General features: G+C 34.6%; 1 protein-coding gene across 1 annotated transcript in view; it reads right to left on the reverse strand.

Moving 5' to 3' along the window:
- Nucleotides 1-23,025, reverse strand: part of VWDE (von Willebrand factor D and EGF domains) — a 78,098-nt gene that overhangs the window by 18,185 nt on the left and 36,888 nt on the right. The window contains exons 10-19 of the mRNA XM_033192100.1: nucleotides 22,028-22,298; nucleotides 19,662-19,870; nucleotides 18,553-19,517; nucleotides 16,321-16,457; nucleotides 10,336-10,491; nucleotides 10,110-10,214; nucleotides 8,509-8,623; nucleotides 6,181-6,431; nucleotides 5,020-5,239; nucleotides 532-672 (exon numbers count right to left, since the gene is read on the reverse strand). Of these exons, the coding sequence (XP_033047991.1) occupies nucleotides 532-672; nucleotides 5,020-5,239; nucleotides 6,181-6,431; nucleotides 8,509-8,623; nucleotides 10,110-10,214; nucleotides 10,336-10,491; nucleotides 16,321-16,457; nucleotides 18,553-19,517; nucleotides 19,662-19,870; nucleotides 22,028-22,298 (2,570 nt within the window). The remainder of the gene's footprint in view (nucleotides 1-531; nucleotides 673-5,019; nucleotides 5,240-6,180; nucleotides 6,432-8,508; nucleotides 8,624-10,109; nucleotides 10,215-10,335; nucleotides 10,492-16,320; nucleotides 16,458-18,552; nucleotides 19,518-19,661; nucleotides 19,871-22,027; nucleotides 22,299-23,025) is intronic.

Genomic DNA, 23,025 nt, shown 5'->3' on the forward strand with positions numbered 1-23,025 from the left:
GTTCCAGGAATCAAATGTATCTTGAGAGATAGTCCATTCACAATAACATTTGATAATACAGAATGCTAAGGTGTAAAGAAAGTCAATGTGAAATATACAAGAACTTTATGAAGACAATCACAGAATGGTTGAACCAAATGAGGGCTATTAAGAAAGCACTATGACACAAGTAAGGTCTTGTGAAATAGTGAACTTCTTATCACTTTTAGGGTTTGAGCAGATACTGGATGACCAATTTCTAGGGATTTATAAAATATAAGTTTGAAATAGTCACTTCCAACTATTAGCTTCTCCGAAATCACTTTAAATGATGCTTTGTCCATTAGAGGACATAAATGCATTTTTTTCTAAAATATAACCCAGATGATTGAATAGATTAGCAAGAGAAAGAATAAATTTTAAACCGCATTATATAACCTTTAGGTGATCTTTCTAAAAATAAAAATACCTGAGGAATAAATATGTTGATCTTCTAGAAAACAAACAAGAGGAATTACTTGTCATTAGGTTTTAACTATGATCATTACTTACTAAGGGCATTTCTGTTTGTTGGCTTAACATGCCTCTTCCTCCCTTGAGCATCTTTATCATCCTCTTCCTTATTTATACTTTTATCAGATCTTGTGAGAACCACAGCGTGTGTAGTAAATTTATTTAAAAACTGTGTTTCAACTGTAAATGAGAACAAGAAAAACAGATGAGACTTAAACTATTATACAACCAAAGCACCACAAATAAGAACATATAATACGAATGCCACTTGGATGGAACTCTGCAAATTAGATTAAATAACTAGCTTAAATGTCATCTCTTCTGCCCACTTTTCTGGTATGGACTGAATTGTGTCCCCCCAAAATTCATATGTTAAATCCCTACTCCTAAATGTGAACGTGTTTGGAGACAGGGTCTTTAAGGGGGTAAAAGATTAAATGAGATCGTAAGAGTGGCACCCTAATCCTGGTGTCCTTACAAAAAGAGGAAGAGATACCACACATGCAGGAAAGACCTGGTAAGAATGTAACCAGTCTGCAAACCAGAGATATCTCACCACAAATCAACCCTACTCGCACCTTAATCTTGAACTTTCAACATTCAGAAATGTGAGAAAATAAATTTCTGTTGTTTAAGCCCCCAAGTCTGTTATGGCAGCCCCAGCTAATGTACTTTCCTTCAGTTGCATTCACCTAGTCAATCAATTTTGCCCATTTGGGTTCTCCCACAGAACTTTGCCCTTCACGCTATTGATTCTTATGTGCCCCACTAGTTAGCAATAACCTCAAGAATAACTGTGCTATATTCATGTTGATATTCATTGACTCTGGTGCCTATTATAAAACTAAGAAAACACAACCAACAACCAAAAATCCCTTTGTATTAATAAGCCCCTTCCTACAATATACAAATGACACTGACAATGTTAAGAAACATATTTAGTCACTCATGTGTAAGGGGATTTGGTTCAACTTGTTTTTCTCTTAAATGCCATTGAATGAAGTTTTTATTGAAGAAATGGGCTTGTCTGGGAAAGAATACTGCTAGATCACTTATTAGAGTGGAAGGTGTGAATATTAGGGATGGGATATTCAGGAGTAAATGTGAGAAGTAGAAGTAGAGAATTCCCCTTACCATCCTATACTGTGTTGTTCATATCTGTGGGGCTAGGCAGGCTCAGCCCAATTTGAAGCACAAGATGCTGCTACTTCCTTAGTACATAATGTCATCAAAGAGCGTCCCATTCACTTAATTAAACCCAAGGTATGGATCTTCAGCACTGTTTTCTGTAACTTAGTTTTTTCTCTTTTAATCTTTTAAAATGTTGATGTCCACCAATTTTTTTTTTGTCCACTTTCCTCTAAATCTAAGGGTTTTCCCTGAACAATTCTATGACATAGCTGATGATTCTAAGAATCATATTTTCAACTTAATCCTCCTTTCTGAGTTCACATGGATATTCCATAGTAACCCTAGTTTCTGTGTATCCAAACTGAATTCATTATAATTCCCCTCCAAAACAACTTGTTCTTACAATACATTGCTTGCGTGTCTTAGTCAGATTGAGCTGCCATAACAAAATACCACAGACTGGGAGGCTTAAACAACAGAAATTATCTTGCCATTCTGGAGGTTCAATGATCCAAGATCAAAGTGATCAGACTGGCTGGTTGAGTTTTTGGTGAAGGCTCTCTTCCTGGCTTGAAGATGGCTGCTTTCTGGATCTGTCCATATATCACAAGCTCTCTGGTGTCTCTTCATATAAGGATACTAATTCTACCGGATCAGGGCTCCACCCTTATAACCACATTTAACCTTAATTACTTCCTTTCTCCAAATATAGCCACACTGGGAGTTAGGGCTTCAACACATAAATTTTGGGGGGACGCAGTTTCATCCACAGCAATGCAAATGCAAATTGTACACACCCATTCACTAAAATCAAACACTTAAAACTTAATGAATCTCTTTCTCTCATCATACTAATCTGTCACTGACCAAGTACAATCAGCTTGCTTCTTTAGTATCCCTTTCATCATTACCTCATCTTAGGTTAGTATATCTTCATCTTTTTCCTATATATTTGAAATATTTTCTTAACTCTTCTTCCCACCTTCAGATTTACACAGTTCCTTACCCACAAGTGGTCCATCCTACACACTACTTCTTAAACTATCTCACATGGTAAATGTATCGTGTTTCTCTCCTACTTCAAAATTTTAAGGGAGTCTCCATGGTTTTTATGTGGTCTTGCTACTGCTTACCTCTCTAGCTCTAACTCTTGTAGCAGCCCCCCTTTCTTCCTATATTCCAGGCACACTGAACTATTCACAATGGTTGCCCAAAGAGTGCTGTGATGTTACCTGCTTCTGTCCCTTTGCTCCTGCTGTTGCTTTTGGCTGGAATGCCTTTCTCTCTCTCGATCTATCAGATTCAGTTCTCATGTGTCTAGTATAGTCTAGTCACTTCCTTTTTTAAAAGTTTTCACTATTTCTCCAGGTAGATAAGATTCCCTTTGTAATATTCCTACTAGCCCTTTTGTGATTTCTATCAAAAGACACAGAACACTTTATTGTACTGTGTAATTACTAGTCATATTCCCTGCTGTTACACTTTACTTATTAAATCAGAGGCCATGTCTTACATATTTTTGCAACTTTTGTATCTAGTTCAATGCATGACACTTAATACATTTACACTGAATAAATACATGAGTCAAAAACAGAAACTATGCTATTAAAAAATAAATGCAGCAAAAAAAGAAATCTTATAGCAGAAAATAGGAACTTTTACCATGGCATATTTTTCCATCCCCATAAAATCCTTTTGGACATGAACCACAATGATAGGAACCAAAGGTATTCAGGCATTCTACTCCCTCAAAGCAAGGCTTGGAGTCACACTCATCAACATCTTCCTGGCAGTTTTTGCCTGTACAAAATATAGGTCAAGAGCTCAAATTATTTAATTTGAAAAACATTGTATGTCCAATTGGCTTATTATATAACTTCTACTTTTCATGTCTGTCCTTCTAACCCCAAAAGAGCTGCTATGCATTATGAGGATAGAAGTATGCTATTTTTAAAACTTACTGTATAATCAAATATAAAGTCACTAATTATATTCAATTTAATATTAAACTAGACCTTTCAAGTACATACGATTTTTTTTTTTTGTAAATAAGATGAGTTAAGATTTCCATTAATATTTGAGGCAAAAAGTTTCATATTACAACAATAATTTGAACTTTGTTTAAAAAGTCAGTAATTTTTAAAAGTTATTTAGGATGGTTGTTTAGCTTTAAGGACAAATTGTTTAGTTACAAAAATTGTTTATGTTAGGAAAGTCAGTGTGTCCTTAGTAAAAGTTTTTGAGTTGATGTGGCACTCTGAAATGCTTAACAACTCATCTGAATGAATAAATTCAGTCATATATGGATGGTAGCCCTTATTATACTAAAATTTATGAGGCAATCAACATTTGAATTCTTTCAAATATAGTCTACAGTGGAGTGGAAAAGAGATCTACATTCATAGTTCCAAATGATAAAATTTTTGTTTTAAAATGCTGAAGAGGTGGGGCGTGGCAGCTCACACCTGTAATCCCAGCACTTTGGGAGGCTGAGACGGGCAGATCACGAGGTCAGGAGATCGAGACCATCCTCGCCTACATGGTGAAAGCCCATCTCTACTAAAAATACAAAAAATTAGTCAGGCATGGTGGCAGGTACTCGGGAGGCTGAGTCAGGAGAATGGCGTGAACCCGGGAGGCAGAGCTTGCAGTGAGTTGAGACCATGCCACTGCACTCCAGCCTGGGCGACAGAGCAAGACTCCATCCCAAAAAAAAAAGGTGCTGAAGAAAATTAGAAGACACATAAATCTTCTGCTCAGTTCTACTGTATTGTTAAAATAGGTGTCTTCAAGAAAAATATCAGCTCATTAACTATATATTTACTCACTTAATATTTACATCTATTAAATGTAAAGAAAGTATTCATATGAGTTTTTAAGAAGCCATGGAAAATTAAAGGTTGGCAGTCATATATTTCTGTAATCACACATTTTAGGACAATTAATGAGTTAGTAAATATGCTAACATTTCATTTGATTTCAACTTTTTACCATGATATTTCTAAGTCAATGAATTATCGGTAAAATCTCTCTTAAGTGATAACTTTTGTATTTTCTCTGGCATAACTCCTTTATTTTTCCATATTATATCTTAATAGTAATACATTTTAATACACTTCTTCCTACCAAATATAGGTAGGAATGTTTAGAAACCTGCAGAACAGGTTCCTACATTGCTATAACAGTTATAAAAATGAGCAAAATTATAATAGTGTATGGAATTTACAATTTACAAGAACAAGGGATATGGATAGTAATTATATTTGTAATAACTTTTATTAAAATTGTAAAGATGTGTACTAAACTCTTTAGGACCACACATTTGCTTGAGTAACCTGTAGATGTGTGTTTCAATGAGCTTTTCTTTCTAATTTGTTATGAGGAGCAAAATCTTACCTTTGAGCTCAGGTGGACAATCACAGGAATAATTGTGAAAACCACTAATACAGCTGCCAAGACCACAAGGGTTGGATTGGCACCCACTAGTGTTGACTTCGCAAAGGCTACCATGGAAGCCAGGCAAGCAGACACACAGGTACACTCCACTCCCTGGAGGAAAGTTCCTATCAGACACACATGATCCACCATTCAAGCAATCACAAGACTTCACAGTCACCTAAAAAAGAAAATAAAAAAAGGAAATGTCTTATTTTTCAATAAAATTATCTTCAGTTTATGCCCCGGAAATCATGACAGGCATGTGTGTTTATGTACAAGTATGACCAAATCACTTATATTTGATATATATACACACATAGACACAAATGTAACATAAAATTGTATTAAAAATAGTTTAATAAGTCAATTACGCCCACTCCGAGGTGCAAAACCACAATAAAATACTAAGGATAACTTGTCTTAAAAAAAAAGTTACAAGATGATCAATTTCTGTCACGCAAGTAGAACAACGTAAAAAAAATCACTAAAGTGGACAGCAGTTAATCACCTGGGTTATTCACAAACCTAGAGAGCAAATGATCTCCTGAATTACTGGGTTAATATGGCATAGAACACAGCTGCTCTTCACAATATTAATTCAGTGTAAAAGTGTGTTCCAAGTTTCAAAAGAACAATGGACACATAAAGGGTTTGGAAGTATTAAGTGCTCATGACTGACATAATGAAAAGAAAAGTCAATAAAGAAAGGAATTATAGTTGCCAATTAGTTATCTCAAGTCATATTTATAATCTTGATTTCTAATTCAACATCTCAGGCCCTTTCACTTGATGGAAGAGGGTATAATTATCAATCTTAGATTAATCACACATCTTTCATGAAGGTGGAGCTGAAGGAGTTTATCCTTGTTACAGGGAAGTGCAAAGTAAAACAGTAAAGAAATTATTAATTTATATCTGTGCTTCTGGGCTTGAGACTCTCTCTAAGGTTTTAAATTCTTACAAACAATAATAAAAAGTTTTGGCAGTTTAATTTTCCTTACAATGTTTAATAACTCTGTTGCTCTTTACAACTAGGAATATGGCTTGTATTTTAAATTCAAATAAAGTTGTTTAAATTGCAAAAGAATCCAGTGACACTTACGTAATTATAAAGATTACCTCAATCGTGACTCTAGTTTCAGCATCGCAGTCATCCTTAAGGCGTAGAGTAAATTGTTGCAGAGTTAGTAACTCTGTTTTCCACGTAAAAAGCCCTGCAGAGGAAACACTTGCTCCTTCAGGACCAGAGTCCAATGTAAAGTGGATGTCAGAACCTTCCGGATCAAAGGCCACGAACTGATACTCAAAGTTTTCACCATAAAATGTCTGTAATTTGTCTTGCAATACTTGAATCACCGGGGGCTGGTTATCTGTAATAGAGAAAACACTTAACTTTATACCCGTGAGAAAAAGGAATGAAGTGTACTTCTGAGAGCTCCCACAGAGATATGCATTTTGATAAAGACTGAACTCTGCTAAAAGGTCTATTAGCTGTTTTCATTTTTCTTTTTTTTTTTTTTTTTAACATTCTGAGTAAGTTCAATTCCATTCTTAGACAGCTGAAAGTAATTGACAGGTGCAAGACCTCAGGCATTATTATGAAAGTATGAAAGCACTTTGGATATAGAACAGAATATATAAATACACATGCACTGTCCACACTGGATGTTGCACCTCTTCTGTCTCAACTTACTTCTTGGTGTTGACTGCCTCACTACTCTCTCTCTCTCTCTCTGACTGCGGATCCTTTGCACTCTGTTTCTTTCAGCCTCACTTTCTCCCTCTACTCCCTTTCTCTATTTCTCCCTCACTGCCCATGACTGCTCCATTTCTTTGGCTCCTCTGAACGTTTATTGCTGTACTTGCCTCCCCAGCTATAATACGTGGAAGCCATTAATCATACTCATCTTCTGCTCCTCAGATATTCTTCCAGTGGCTGAGTGCACACACTAAAAAAAGAAGCTATTTCAGGATGGGCATGGTGGCTCACACCTGTAATTCCAGCACTTTGGGAGGCCAATGCAGGTGGATCACCTGAAATCAGGAGTTCCATACCAGCCTGACCAACATGGTGAAATCCTACCTCTACTAGAAATAAAAATTAGTAGGCATGGTGGTGGGTACCTGTAATCCCAGCCACTCCAGAGACTGAGGCAGAATAATTGCTTGAACCTGGGACGTGGAGGTTGCAGTGAGCTGAGATTTTGCCACTGTGCTCCAGCCTGGGAGACAGAATGAGATTCTGTCTCAAAAAAAAAAAAGTGGCTATTTTAGAGGACAGGCAGAATTCCCTTTACACTCATGAAACAACTGAAAACCTCTTTTTATATTGTGTTATATTAAAAAATGTCTACCTTTTCAGCCTACTGGCTTAACAGTTAGAACAAATAGCCCCATTACATTCTATTGTTCACAAACACTCTGCTTGCATCCACAAAGCACTAATGCCTCGAGATTGTAGCTCTGGCTCCTGTTCTGTCCCTGCATATCCTTACACAAGCAGCCTAATTTATTGATTTTAATTTCTTCATCCTCAGTATGAGAGATTTAAAAGACATGATATTTTCATGGCCCTTTATGACTTTGAACACTATGAGACTATAATGAATCTATCAGTCAAACAATAGCCATTGAAAAAACAGAGACACCAGTTCAGAAGTTGTATTGTATTTTTCATCTCTTGTACTATATTTCTCCTCAAATTTCCATTGTCTTTCCACAGCATTCCATGAGTCTTAAACCTAAACAGTGAATCATCTAGTAAATGTAATGAAACACAGTAATGAATATGTGCATACAATTATAATGATATTACAAAGCATAGTATAAATATAAAGTTGTATGACTCCCTTAAATAAAATTACATGGGGCCAGGAAATAATTGTGTCCTATTGTCTCTAATAATGTCTGATCTCCCCATGAGGAAAGAGAACTTGGACACCTATATGGAACCAACATAATAACACTGTTTATGAAAGTGAGGAAGTTATATGGTACGTGACTACAGTTTGGGGTATTATTTGAAACAAAGTATCTCAAAATTATCTGTACCCAATATTATACTCATCACATCACACAACAGTAGTGCTGGAAGGCACTTCATAGATTACTGAGTCCAGATACCTTGTTTAACAGGCGCTGAATCCATGGCCTTTGAGCTTAAATGGTTAATAACATCACAAAACTGAACAGAGGTAAAGCTAAGCATAGGAATTGTGTGTAACTGAGTTAATAATTCCCATTTCTTCCATTAATAAATCACATATGCTTTCCTAATCAAATATTAAAATCTATCCTATATCCTCAAAGTAAATTTTGCAGTTAGGAGAGATGCTAAATTAAACACAGAGGTCATTCATTTTAAACACATTTATGTAACTTCTGGCTGAAAACCACTTTTAAAATGTCTCGTATAGGAAATATTTGGATTAATAAAGAATAACTTACTTCCTAAAAATGACCAAGTAAATCTTGAAATTTGGGGTCTACAAATCAAACACGGGCTGGTTGGATTTTTATCTCCTTCAACATAGCAGAGTCCATCAATAATGCAAACATTATCCTAATGGAAAATTTTTAAAAAAGAAAACATCAATAAAAGTACACCTATAGTTAGCATATAGAAAAAACTGTACAAGGAAGGATGGCAGTACATGTACTGATGATTCCAAAGAAAGCACATACATCTATGTTGATACTCTGTAATCATAAGTGAATATAAGAAAACAAATTACCTGAATATGTAAATGTCTATAAAACTGATCAATTTGGAGGTAATGAAAGTGTATATAACTTTTACCTTTACAAAGTTATAGCTTATAATTTATAAATAACATGGGAGAAACTCTCTTTTTTGGTATTTTTCACCGCTGAACTCATTCTGGGAGTATTTTATTCATAAAGAAATAAAAGCAACTTCTTTTTTTTTCTCCACAATTTATAAAATCACATTAGATTATAGTTATCTTCCATTTCCATAGCAGCCCACTATGGTCTGTGAACACAGTCAACTAGACCGGATCCTTGGCATAATTATCCACACTTGATAATGGATATCATTACACCAAACATGTGAAAGAGATGCTGACAAGCACAGAAAGAGCATTAAATGTAGCAAGTATTCTTGGGGAGAAGACTAAATTTTATTCAGGAGATATAAACTTAGCTCATTTTACAAAATCTCCTTTAATATCACTTGGAAAATTGCACAAAAGTTACAGCAAAATAGCTCCAGGAGGAGAAAACAATCTTGAATAATAATATTTTCAAAGTACTTATGGATATATGGAAATGAAATATTTGGGAAAAAATAAAAATCAAACAATTTCTCAAAACCAGAGATTTGGTCTGATGACTAATCTCAAGAAAATACATTTTAAACTTAGAAAAAATAATACTTTAAAATTTTCATGTACATAAATATTATTTGGATGCACCTCAGTTTTGAAGAGTCAAGAGATATTTTACCCATGGAGTCTGTTGAGTCAGCAGTTCACATGTGAGACAGCCCTTCTGATAAATACGGTAGGCTGAATATAGCTTGAAAAGAAGTTGCGATTGCAACTCAGCTCAGGCTGCGCTGCTGTTCTGTAATCCATCAAGTGGCAGGTATTTACATGCTCCAATAAACTTAGTTGCCAGGAAATACTCCCCATAAAAATATCAATTTTATACATTTTACAAATTTTAACCAAATGTACATCATTTGATGCAAAGAAGACTAGGTAACAACATGAGATCTCTTATTGGAAAGTCATTATTACTACTGAAAAAACAATGTAGGTACGAGTGAAGTAGTAAATAATTTAGTCTGGACTTCCTCTTACAATTTTTTAGAAGTAATCTGACATTTCAAAATATTAAAGGTAGGAACCTCTTCCTAGCAGGCAGAGTAACAATTTCAGTTACCCTTATATAAACTTGAGGAAGGCTTTTCTCTATTAGTTTTTCTGGTATGAAAGTGAAAAAACTACAATTAATGTGCCAAGAGCATAGGAAAAGAAAATACCTATGATGTAAATGTGAAAATAAATGAAAAAAATACATACCTTTATAGTACATGAGTCATTTTTATAGAGACCACAAATTTGACAAGCACCATCATATATGACCATTATTTTGGGATTACTGAATTTATGACCATCATTAGATATCTGTAACATAATAGTTCCATAATGAGATGATTTGTTCTAAATGTTCTAAATTCATTATGAAATGTTATATATGAGTATTTACTTTGTTTATAAATATGAAGATGTCTTTTTTATTTTTTACCTTCAACTGCCACTTCCCAGTTGGTTTCCCACCCACCAGATCCATGGTATCAAACTGCTGAACATCAGTGGGCAGCTGACAATCAACAGCTCTGCTATTTTGGAAAACAGTCTGTGTATAGATGGGTTCTCCAGGCATCCATTCACTGCTATTATACTGAGGACATAGTGAGAAAGCAATTAACTTCTGTTAAATTATGGAAATATTTTATTAGTAAATTACATATAATCAAAACATAAATTTAAGATACATGCCTAGTATAATGTAATATATAACAGAGAAACTAAAGTCATATTGGGAGTGAGTTTTATTCAGAATAATGGAAAACATATATATGATAATATGATGCAAATTGCTCCCAATGAATCATGCATTTCTTGGCAGTTCAAATCAGAGAAGTTACCAATATTGGTCATCTACAATGGATCACTATGTGATGACTTTTGTAGCAAGAGGAAACACTTGATACATAGATGATACACAGTGGATTGATTTTCTGCCCAGAAATTCCTTCATTTCTCCTGCAAAAGCTTCCACCACCTCATCTACTTGAAACTGTCCTTTCTGCCCCCTACACAGCTCCCAGGGTCTCTCATATTCCTATATGACCAATCTCCCTGACTATGCCTGACTGGTGCAGGGGCGGACCTAAGCTAGGCCAATATTTCAACTACTCATGATATTTTAACTTTGTGCCAATGGCGATGTCATGTCAGTTGGCCTCTGATGGCTTGAGTTGCAGGACACAAAACTATGGAGTGGTTGGTGGCCATTTTTTCACTATGGAGAGAAAGCCAGTATATAGTGAAATGGGAAAATGAAGCCCACAAACAAAAGCTGAATTGAGACGCACACACACACACACACACACACACACACACACAGTGCACACATACTGAGTCTTCATGGTGTTCAAGATTTTTCTTGAGAATTCAGCTACTTTCTTGTTCTTGATTTGCTAAGAAATATACCATCCTCATAATAAATATTTTTGCTCATTAGTTTATTAGTAATCTGAAACTAAATAAACTCTATCTAGTTCACCCTACTTAATAACTCAGTGAAATATCATGCTTAAGCTACACTTTTAGTATTATTTTTCAGTACTGAAAATGCGTTGGTGCCAAAAGAGGAGAAGCCAGAATAATGTTCCAGGTACTGATAACTGCGTAGGAAACCAAAAGCTGTATTTTGCTGTCAAAATTTAGATTTAGATTTTTCTTTGAAATTTATTATTGTAAAATGTTTTCAACCACTCAGAATTTGTCATAGAGCATGCTGATGCTTCAATATTGTGGGTCAGCAGGAAAAGGAAAGGAAAACATGATCACTCTAATCTGCCGCTAATAGAAATTACACTTTTGAAGATTTGATGATTGAAAGAGTGAGTTGCAAATCTTCATATTTAAGGGAGTGTGCAGAGTCTAGCCTAGCAGATCTATCAGTGGTTTCCCTCTTGTAGAGAAAGAATGGCAATGATTTCTCAGAGTAGTCATGATTATCTACACTTAGGTGAATGTAGGGTCTTGGTTTCTTGTGTAGAAAGAAGACTGCAGCCAGTGGCTGGCAATATAGAGATTATTTCCAACTTTCTGTTTTGAGGGGCCTAACCAAAATGAGGAATATACAGTGTTCTATTTCCTTTTCATTCATCAACATTTTGTGAGTATATATCATGTGCTGAAAATATCTCAGTGCAAAAAGATCACAAAGAAAATGACAGACAGCATAAAATTTTATGATTGCATTAAAAAAGACTCAAATAGGACATAATACAAATGGAATTATTAAGTCTAACTAACTAGCACAGTCAAAGAAGGCTTCAAAAAATCAAATACTTTTCTTCCTGAAAATAAAAAAGGAGACTGCTATTTGGACACTGGGAGCAGAGGTGGAGAGAGTGCAATTCACATGAATGGAGAGAATAGTATATGAAAAAGACAGGGATGTACAGAGTAGCATAAACAAGAAGTTCAAGCCTACAAATGTCGACACAAGAGCTAAATCATAATGTGCCATCCATTTCTTGGATAAACATCTTGCATTTAATCCTATAAATTAGCAACTTTAAAATAGGATTTTGTAGAGTCTTGACTGCTTTAGGAGAGGAAGTAAAAGAAATGCTTAAGTGGTTGAATATCTAGCTAAAAACTTGCCTAAAACTACTAACACAAAAGTAGAAAAAAGCATGTAAAACATGTTACACTTTGTTTATAAAAAAGAGTTATCTATCCATTTTTTGTACCAAAGAAATATAGTAAGGATTAACCAGAAAATAATGACAGTAGAAACATACTTTAATGAAAAGAAGGAGTGATGGAAAGCAGGTGACAGGGATGACAAGAAAGTAACAATTCTATGTGTATGCCTTTGTATAGCTTCGACTCTTGGAACTATGATAATATTTCATATTTCCTCCAAATAATTAAATAACTAAAATCAACCAGAGTGTGGAAGAAACTCAAAATGGAAGACAAATATTTTTAAAACCCAATTGTATTATAAATAAAACAGATAACCACTCTAAACAGAGTGGAAAATAGTTAATCTAACTCACTTTGGAAACTAGTATTTGCCTTTATATTGTGACCTTGTTTCATGAATTTGTTTTTCACGGAGGAAAGGGTTAGAATTTCTGAAAATTACTTACATATACACTTAGATTGAGAAACCGGGTAAATATATTGTGGATGATGAGAGCCAGTTTTCACTCGTAAAGAAAAGAGTTACAAATAAAGAAAGGAGAAGGCTAGAATGAACCTTTTGGCACTGCATTGAAATTAGGAGTATCAGTATCAACTCATAGAGATGATAGACAAATAGATAAACAGACAGATAGGTAGTTATGTGTGTGTATAAGTGTCCATACATAAATTTTCTAACTGTACCCTTTAAAAGGGCCAAGAAGCAATAACTACCCTGTAACAAGAAGCACACCTTGCACCCAAGTCTTGGATTTTAAATGACCCCTTTTGATAAATGGAACTACAGTCTTTAGAGAAATGGTTGATTCTAGAGTTGGGATAGGAAAAATATGAGTCTGGAAAATCATATGATGCCAGAACATGATAAATTGTTCAAAAAATTATGGGAGCAAGTTAAAAGGACATGAGAATCAATCTGTAATAGCTCCCAATGGTCAAAGCTGGAATAATTTAAACAGTCAAATAAAGAATGATAGCATTGAGTTATAATTCATGAAATAAGTTTCCATTAGTCTATACTGGCATGAGTAAATAAATGAATAAATAAATTGGAAACAAGGAACAGCTCTTCTTTTCAGTAGAATTCCAAATAATATGTGTAGAAGAAATGATGGAAATAGAAAATCACCAGTGGTAAATACCACAGTAATAATTGTTACAAGCAAAAATTACAGTTAGATGCTAAAATTAGGAAAAAGAACGTTTGAGGAGCTATCCTATATTTCCACAATCTAAAAGTTCCTCCCCACAACACGTTTATTAGTTACAATGGGAAAAACAGGAAGCTTACAGTCAAGACACGTGGCAAAAAACCCCTTAAGTAAGTGATCAAAATTTACATTGCCCATGATTAGATATATCACATCATGAAAGGATGCACTAAGAATTGTACAACATGGCATGACTTCAGTCTAACCATAAAAAAGGAACATTCCACAAAATAAATGGCCAGTGCTCTTCGAAAGAACCAAGTGTGCAAAAGATGAAGAAAGATGGAGCACAGTCACAATATTCAAAAGAACCAAGTGTGCAAAAGATAAAGAAAGATGGAGCACTGTCACAATGTGAAAGAGACTGAAGAAACATGACAAAAAGCAATATAAAATCTTAGATTGGATCCTGAATCAGAAAAAGGACCATTATTAGTGGGACAACTGGTAGAACTGAACAAGGTTTGTAAATTCATTAATAGTATTGTGTCGAGGTGAACTTTCTGGTTTGAACAATTGTTTTATGGATATGGTTTATATATAAGATATTAACTTTAGGAGAAACTGGGTGAAGAATTATTGGAAACTGCATTATTTTTACAATTTTTCTGTGAGTCTTAAGTTATTCCAAAATAAAAGTTTTTAAAAATTACTTCATAAAATGGGAAGTCATTAAAGATTTTGCATGATCTGATTTCCAAAATGCTAGATTTTCAAGAGGAACCCAATCTTCGAAGGGAACTGAAATTTGAACTAAAAAAGTGAGCAGGAATCGATTCATGTTGACTGAACATGTAACAGGGGAGCTGGGAGAAGATATTAGCTTAGTGGCAGCGCAAGCACATTCCATACAAAGTGAATGCAAGGCTTTGAGCAGGGCCCATGTTGGTAGGGTTGGGGATCCTAAAATAGTGGCACATTAAACAGGCTTGACTGGAGGTATGAATGAAAGGTTAGAAAAGCCTTTAAAACCCAGCACTGGGCAAGACTGGGGCTAGGAGAGACAGACTTAAATTCAGCATAATGTAAAATAGGCAGATATGCATTCTAACTTTAGTTTGGGCAAGTGAACATCTTTCTTTCCGTAGTTCTTGATTCGGTTTGGCTCTGTGTCTCCATCCAAATTTCATCTCGAATTGTAATCCCCAAGGATCGAGGGAGAGACACAGTGGGAGTTGACTGGATCATGAGGGCAGTTTCTCCCATGCTGCTCTCGTGAGAGTAAGGAAATTCTCATGAGATCTTGATGGTTTAGAAGTGGCAGCTTCCCTCTTAACTCCCTCTCACCTGCCGCCTTGTGAAGAAGGTGCCTGCCTCTGCCTTCTGCCATGATTTTGTTTCCTGGGGTCTTTCCAGCCATGTGGAACTGTGAGCCAATTAAACCTGTTTTCTTTATAAATTACCCAGTCTCAGGTAGTATCTTTATAGCACTGTGAAAATGGACTAATACATTTCTGTATAGTGTGTTAGAGGATTCCAGATTTTACTCTGTATTATCAGAAGTTCAGAGGAAGTGGGAGGTAGTATGAGAGTAAATCACAACAAACAATGCATCTGAAGGTAAGTATGAAATGTGCTTTCCAACAGAATATAAATCTACAAATTTTTTTCCTGGCAAATCACTTAATCTTCATGTGATGTCATATGATTTGTTTTGCCAAGACTAATATAATGTCTAGTCACTTAAGTGATATTAAAATTACTGACATGTACCTTTCTATTTTGTCTTATTACTTCATTGGGATTAAAATATTTCATGGCTTATTTAGAAAGGCTCTACCCATAAAATCCTGAAGTTAGCATACTTGTGTTTAATTACTTGATAAAGACACATACAAACCTATTACCTCCTGTAAATTCTCAATCTCAGAGTCACATTTGGCTTCATCAATTTAGAGAAAAAGTAAGAAGAATGTTATAATGTGTTTTGCTGTCTTAAGTTTTCAGCTTATCCACATATACTTTTGAAATTCATAGAATTATCGTTAAAATAAAATTTCCATTTGAACAAAGACAAGGAAGATCATTTAAATAATCATTGAAAATAAGGTATAATTTGATATACTAATGTTCATACTGATCATGTCTGTTTCTGTGGCCTTCAGAAAGATAAATACTAATTTTTTAGAGGTGGGTATTTTCTGTCTAAAATCCATAGTAAGGAAAATATAAAGAATAAATGCTATTAGTCCTCATTTTTTGGTTTGTAAAAGGGAAATGTTCATATCCAGTTTATGCAAGATGTCTTGGCTAAAACCAATGTCTCTTCTTTATGTTTTTACATGTCAAGAAATACAGAGGCTTACATAAATCAAGCTTGATATTCTTTTAGCTTTTTAATATAAGTGAAAATAGTGAGCTTATACTTCAATAAAAAGTTTATAAGATATTTTAATAAAGTTAACAAAGAAGCGTCAACATTATGTAACTTAATCATTTTCCTGTTAAGCTCTCTAGATGTAACATCGTTTGGATTTATGCTGCTAATTGATAGACCAAATTAATCCAAGATAATATTAATCTGAGTATCTCATACACTCTATTGTTTCTCAACTCTATAATTAACATACCTGTAGCTTAGTAACTTCACATTTAATTGAAGGTAAGTCTTTGAAGCCTTTGCCAAAAACTCTCACCATCATACAATTAGATTTTCGAACATCACAGAATCCAGCATTCCCAAGCTCTGTAATTTCAGGAGCTTTGTCTTTGGAAAAAAATATAACAAATACTACATAATTTCTTTAATTTCAGAAAAAAAAAAACTATTTCCAAGCCCCAAATTAAAAGCATATGGAAAATAATATTTTAAAGTATACCTAAAATGCTACTTACAACACTAATTAAGCCATTAAATGTTGAGTAATCTGGTATTAGAAGAGGTATCTACCATTAAACCAATAATAATAGTACAGACACTACCAGTCCTAAAAACACAGGTTTCACTAATGTTTAATATTATTTTATATCAATTAAGGACAAATATTAAGAAATTACCACTATAATAAAGTACATTTTGGTTTTGCCATTTTGGCTTGTGTCACATAGCTGGGTTATAGAAAAAAATACTTCCATAATAAAATACAGTAGTTAGTAATGCAATGTATTAAAATTTCAAAATGTCATCTGTATCAGTAACATCTGGTTGTCAAAATGGATAAATGCAGTGCGTAAAAGTTATTAAACCCTTTGCCTATGTACTGGGAAAACCTAAGTGAATACAACTCTACTAGCGGTAGGTAGAAAATCATGTGTATTCAGAACCCTAAAAATCTTGATGAAATTTTTTTTTAAAGCCTGGGTTACTTCAGTCCATACTTTCACAAATTCAACAAATGTTTAGTAATTTTTATTTATCTGTTATTATTCTAGGTACTGGGGATGTAGTAATGAACAAAACAAAAGTTTCTGCCTTCATGTAATTTACATTCTAGATGGAGATGGGAGGATAAAAAAAAAAACTAATAAAAAGATAAACATAAATTATATTACATAATTGTTTTCAGGAACACAGAAAAATAATTATATTAACTATATTAAAGGAGATTAAGACCATGGAATTATGTAAGAAAAACAAGTTTATTTTGAATGACTACAGAGGATTTTTTGATAATAAGACATTTGAACAGAGAAGTAGAGAACGTAAATCATAAAGATCTGTGGTGGGAGAATCCTCCGGTGAGAGGGAGCAGTGAGTGCAAAGATCCTGAGGTGGGAGCAGGCCTGGCTCCTTTGAGGAGCAGCAAAGCTGCCCGTGTGGCTGAAGAACAGTGAGCTAGGGGAGGAATGCTAGATGAATTCAGTGAGAGAGGAACCTCAGACTACCTAGGGTCTTCTACACCATGGGAGGGATTGTGGACTTTACTCTGAAGGAGATGGAGAGCCATTCGGGCTATATAAACACAGGAGCAACATGATCTCACTCACATTTCAGTGGGGTCACTTTAGTTGCTACTGTACAGAAAATTAGTTTTGGGAGAATCCATGATAATCCGAGGGGGAAATAATGGTGGCTTGGACTATAGTTGTAGCAGGGAAAGAAATGAAATGCTTTGAAGTTGGAGCTGGATTTGCTGCTAATGAATTAAACTTGAGGCATGAAGGAAAAGGACAGGCAAAAATGGTGCAAGTTTCTAATGTGAGCAAATAGGAATGAAGTTTGCATTTACTAAGAAGGAAAAGGCTGTAGGTGGAAAAGAGCAAGATGGTAATAATGGGAGGGAAATCAGGAGTTACTGGTTTACTTATTAAAGGAAACAAAACTTTTTACAGTTTCTTTGTCTAAAATATTAAGACAAAATAGTTTCTACTGTATAGATAGATGCGTTAGAGAAAAATAGTTTTAAGTAAATTAGTATAATTAGAAAAACAATATAAACACAGTGCTTTAAAAGTACTAAATTTGAGTTCTGGGAAAATAATGATTCTCTATGAGGTAGAGGGCCCAGTTGTGTGTAAAGGCCCTGAAGTTAAATGAACTTGGCATTTTCAAGGGACAGCTTAGAGACCAAAGGGCCTGGAGTGGAACGACAGGGTGACAGTAGTAGCGAATGAGTTTAAAGAGACACTGAGTGCCAGATCACACTGTGCCTTCTAGGCTGTTATAAGTTACTTTGGCTTTTACTCCAAATAAGATGAGATGCTGTTGGAAAATTAGTAATGTATTAATTATTATGGTTTGGAGGTTTTCTCTATAAAATCTGAATAAACACTGTTAGAATACTGAGGGTGAAATAAAGATCAAATACATTTTTATAATGAAATATCATATGCAGTATCAAACTTTGAGAGTATTTACTTACCATAGGAATCACTGCAATCGTAGGAAGTAAAGCTTGGGGAACATGCACACCCCCATTCCATACACTGCCCATTGCCGCTGCATAAATTGGGACATTTTAATACTAAGAGAATGTCTTCAATTGATGTTCCATACTCTTCTGTGTTATATTTCCCCTCCTCCACAATTCTCTTTTCACATTCATTTTCTAAAAGGGCCACACCTGCTTCTGCCCAGCTAAGATCATCTTTTAACAGAACATCCTTCACACACATATCTATAACACTGTCTATTCTCTTGCCAAGAAAAGCAAGACAGAGCCTTCCTATGCTGGAGTTGGCTAGAGTCTGCTGACAGAGGGTCAAAGTGCTGTACTCAGTGAGGCCAGAGGGTGTGGGCCAAGAGGGGACAAACTCTTGCTGTACATCCTCAGCATGGTCCTCTGGGAAAAAATAAGTAAGTTCCTCCAGATCCGTTTGGCTGAGACTCGGGAAAGCAAACAAAGGAAGGAACTCATAAAAGTTTTGCCGTTTCCGTCTGTTTTGTCGATTGTACCTCATTTCTTGGCTGGGGCTTTCCTGGCCTTGTGCATATTTCTTAGTGTCCAAATATTTTAGTGCATCTTCTTTCTCATTTCCAGGATGTTTTTGTACATTTAAGCCTAGTTTAGTCAGGTTTATGTGGTTGTTGTCTTGTGGAAAGAAATTTAGATTATATTCTTCTTGAGATGTATGCTTGTTTATCTCTCTGACAAGAGTGTCTGAATTAATATATTCAGAAGTGACATCTAGTTCTGGTATCAAAGAAGGTAAGCTGACATGACTGAGATCTTTGCAATCCGAGACAATTTCTGATTGAGAAACACTGCCCAGATCATTGGAAGACGGATACGCTACAGTGTCCACTGAACAGCTACAATAGGATGGCTTTCCAGGTGACGTCAAAGAAATTGGCAGTGTGTCAAACATGCTTTTTCCTGGTAAAATCCTTCCAGATGGAAAATAGGAAAGAATAGTAATTTCTACATAGACATTTTTTCCTAATATGTGTTGCAAAAAAGCAGAGTGTTGAGCCACCACTCGTTTTAAGTCTAATTTTAAAACAATCGCAAGTGGAAAAATAGTGTCTTACCTCCATTCATTAATAAAAGCAACATAATTGTTAAAATTTTGATCAATTTGGATCCCATTTTTGTCATGGAAATCATTCTCTGGATTTTCATCAAAGGTTCCACAAAGTCCCAGAGTGTTTCTATAATCTACACCAGGGGCTCTGATCGTTAGACTCATGCCCCATTCACCAACATCAGCACGGATGAAAGCCCCAGAAGCAAACCAGATCTCAAAAACAGAAATAAACAATACAGAAATAAAAGATGTTGAAGCAATATTCAATCTGGATTAAGAAAAATCTATTATTTAAAAAGTAAGAAATAGTTATTCCCTCAATATAAAAAGAGAATAAAATACTGATTTTCTTGACTACAACTTTCCTCTTAACATTCTAAGTCAAAATAGGGGTTTTTGCATATTGCTGACCTGAAATTTGAGGACCATACTGATCTTTTTATTGAAATATATTGCTTGCAACTTCTTTCTTTAAATAATTTAAACTAAAATGAGATAATTTATACAATTAATACATTACAAATATTGAGGAAGATGTTTACCAAGTAATGTTTCTGATAATTATTTAATACAGAATTAGATTGACAAGTAATTAATTTACACAGATGACTATAATTTTAGAGGAGTACATGTTCCTACAGCTAATTAGCATTCTCTAGCTGCCAGTAGACAAACAGAAACAGAAGCTAAATTATAACTAGAAGGTAGTTTGAGGAGTTGGCAATCTGAGCAAGGAGAGTTTGCTGAATGACCCTAGTAGCCTGTGAAATCTAACTGTGAACCACCTCTCCCATCATAGGAATATCACCTCTTCCAGACCGGCCACTTTGATGTACTGTATACGTGGAGAAGCTATCTCTTCTAAAATCACTGAAGATACACCACTGTGTGTGCTCTTCTGGTTGTTTTTTCCCTTTTAATTTTCTTAAAATTAAAAATAGCTCTTTTTTCTCTTTTTTACAAAAATGGTCTGTGCTAGTTACATTAAATTATTTAAAAAACACAAATTTTACATTCCAAACCAACTTAAGGTAGCTAATATTAAGATTTTGGTGCAAATTCTTCAAAAGCCTCTTTTATATTTTGGGCATATCTTTGCCTGTCAATAAACCCACTCACCTACTCCATCATTTTCATGACTACAAAGTGTTCTACTATATGACATCACTATATTTAGAGTTTTAGTTAAACCTGTTTATTGATCACTACTTAACCATAACTTTTTCCTCTTATAAGGAAAGATACAATAAACATCACTGGGGATATGCACATCCTTAACTATTTTTTTACAATAAATTTCCAGGAGTAAAATTTCTTGGCAGAATAGCACACATAGGTGCAGGTTATATATGATATATATGTTCCCTGGAAAGACTGTTACTAAATGTACTATCTCTACTCTTCTTGATATTGTATGCGAGATGTTCAATCTTTATTTATTTATTCATCTATTTGACTACTAATAAGGTTAAATTTTTCGTATTTTTATTGGTTTTTGTACTTTTTTGAACATATCAGTTTTATTTCCTTTGTGGAAAGGTTTTTTATATTTGCTCATTTTAATCGGAATGCTGATTATACGTTAGTGATGCATGAGTTTTTTCTATCTGACCTATGTTTTATATGTAGCAAATATTTTCCCAATTTTTGAACTGCATTTTGGTTTTCAGTGGTGGAATTCAAATACATAATGTATTTTCAAAAATGATTTTTCACTTCAGTAAATATTATACAAACATAAACTTAAATTTTTAATACTTTTATTTAAATTTAAATTTCACTGACTTGGAATTACTTGTTTGAAAGATGAGTGGAAGGTGGCTATGACCTGAAAATACAAATAGTTTACTCACAGATATGAAGTATAATCTTTAAAAAAATATTAGCTTGCCAGGAGTAAAGGAAAAAGAATTAAAAATATTAGTGAATATATAAGCTTAGGTTTGTTTCCTGACTTCATATTCTATTACACTTATCTACCAGCCCATTCCTTAGGTAGTACCACACAATATTCATTTCAAAAACTGGTTAATTATTCCTAAATATTCATTCTTAATTATGTCTGTCATCTCTGTCTAATATACTACTTATTACACATTGTCAAAAATAATTTTATTGAATAATTCACCAAGTTGTCATACTAAAATCTTAAATACGGCAGTTTAAATTTTACATGGTTTTAACTATGTTGTGTCTATTTGTGTGTGGTAAGTGAAAAAACAAAGTATTCCCTCTAAGATGATGGTTAATATAAATGCTATTTTGTTAAACAAACTAATGTTGAGAAATGATAGCTCCTAATTTAATAGAGATGTTTATCTGAAAGGAGAGAAAGGAAAAATACTTTTAATGTTAAAGAATCATACATACTGTGACTTTTCTTCCTAAGTAAGATTCACTTATCTTGATATTCCTGGTTACATCTTGGCTTTTTACAAATAAATATGGTTGTGATTCACGTAGCTGACCACTGCACATATCAAAAGTGACTATATCACCTCCTTCGTGGGCAACAAACCCACAATTACATGACACTGGATAGTGAAGACTTCCGCAGTCCCACTGACGTACATGGACTTCAAAATCACGTGACATACTCTTATAAAGCACAAATGTTCCAGTCTTGAAATTATCATATACCCTATCATTAACAAAAGGCAATTGCATTAAAAAATTGTGTAAAATATCACAGTAGTATGTTATTGATTTGCAATAGCTTTACGTATCATGAGCATTTTGTTGTGTGCACTGAAGGAAACAAAGTAGCTATAAACGCCTCAATCTCTCCCACTACTCCTTTCTTCCCTTTCACCACTCCAGTCAAGCTGCTCTCCTTGAGCAGGGCAGGCTGGCTCAATGGTCTTCTCGCCATATGTGTACCCATGTGGCTATCTCCCTTATCTTTGAATACTTGTTAAATGTCACCCTCACCAAATGGCTTTCCCACTACTCCTTTCTTCCCTTTCACCACTCCAGTCAAGCTGCTCTCCTTGAGCAGGGCAGGCTGGCTCAATGGTCTTCTCGCCATATGTGTACCCATGTGGCTATCTCCCTTATCTTTGAATACTTGTTAAATGTCACCCTCACCAAATGGCTTTTCATAACCACTCTATTGTAATATAAATTGCAACCCCTCTTTTCAGCCTTCCCTTTCCACCCAATTTCGTTTTCTTCATAGCAAGTATCTTCCTCAGACACACTTTGTATTTTACTTATTAAATGTGTTTCTATCTCTCTTCACCTTTGCAAAGGCCAGCTCCATGAGGATAGAGAATGTTCGTTTTGTTCAATAATCCCAGTCCTTAGAACTTGGCTTTTCACCTACTTGGTGCATAATTAATCTTGTTGAATTGTCAGAATAAATTCAT

Source organism: Trachypithecus francoisi, unplaced genomic scaffold (assembly GCF_009764315.1).
Source record: "Trachypithecus francoisi isolate TF-2019V2 unplaced genomic scaffold, Tfra_2.0 Lachesis_group4, whole genome shotgun sequence".
NCBI lineage: Eukaryota > Metazoa > Chordata > Mammalia > Primates > Cercopithecidae > Trachypithecus > Trachypithecus francoisi.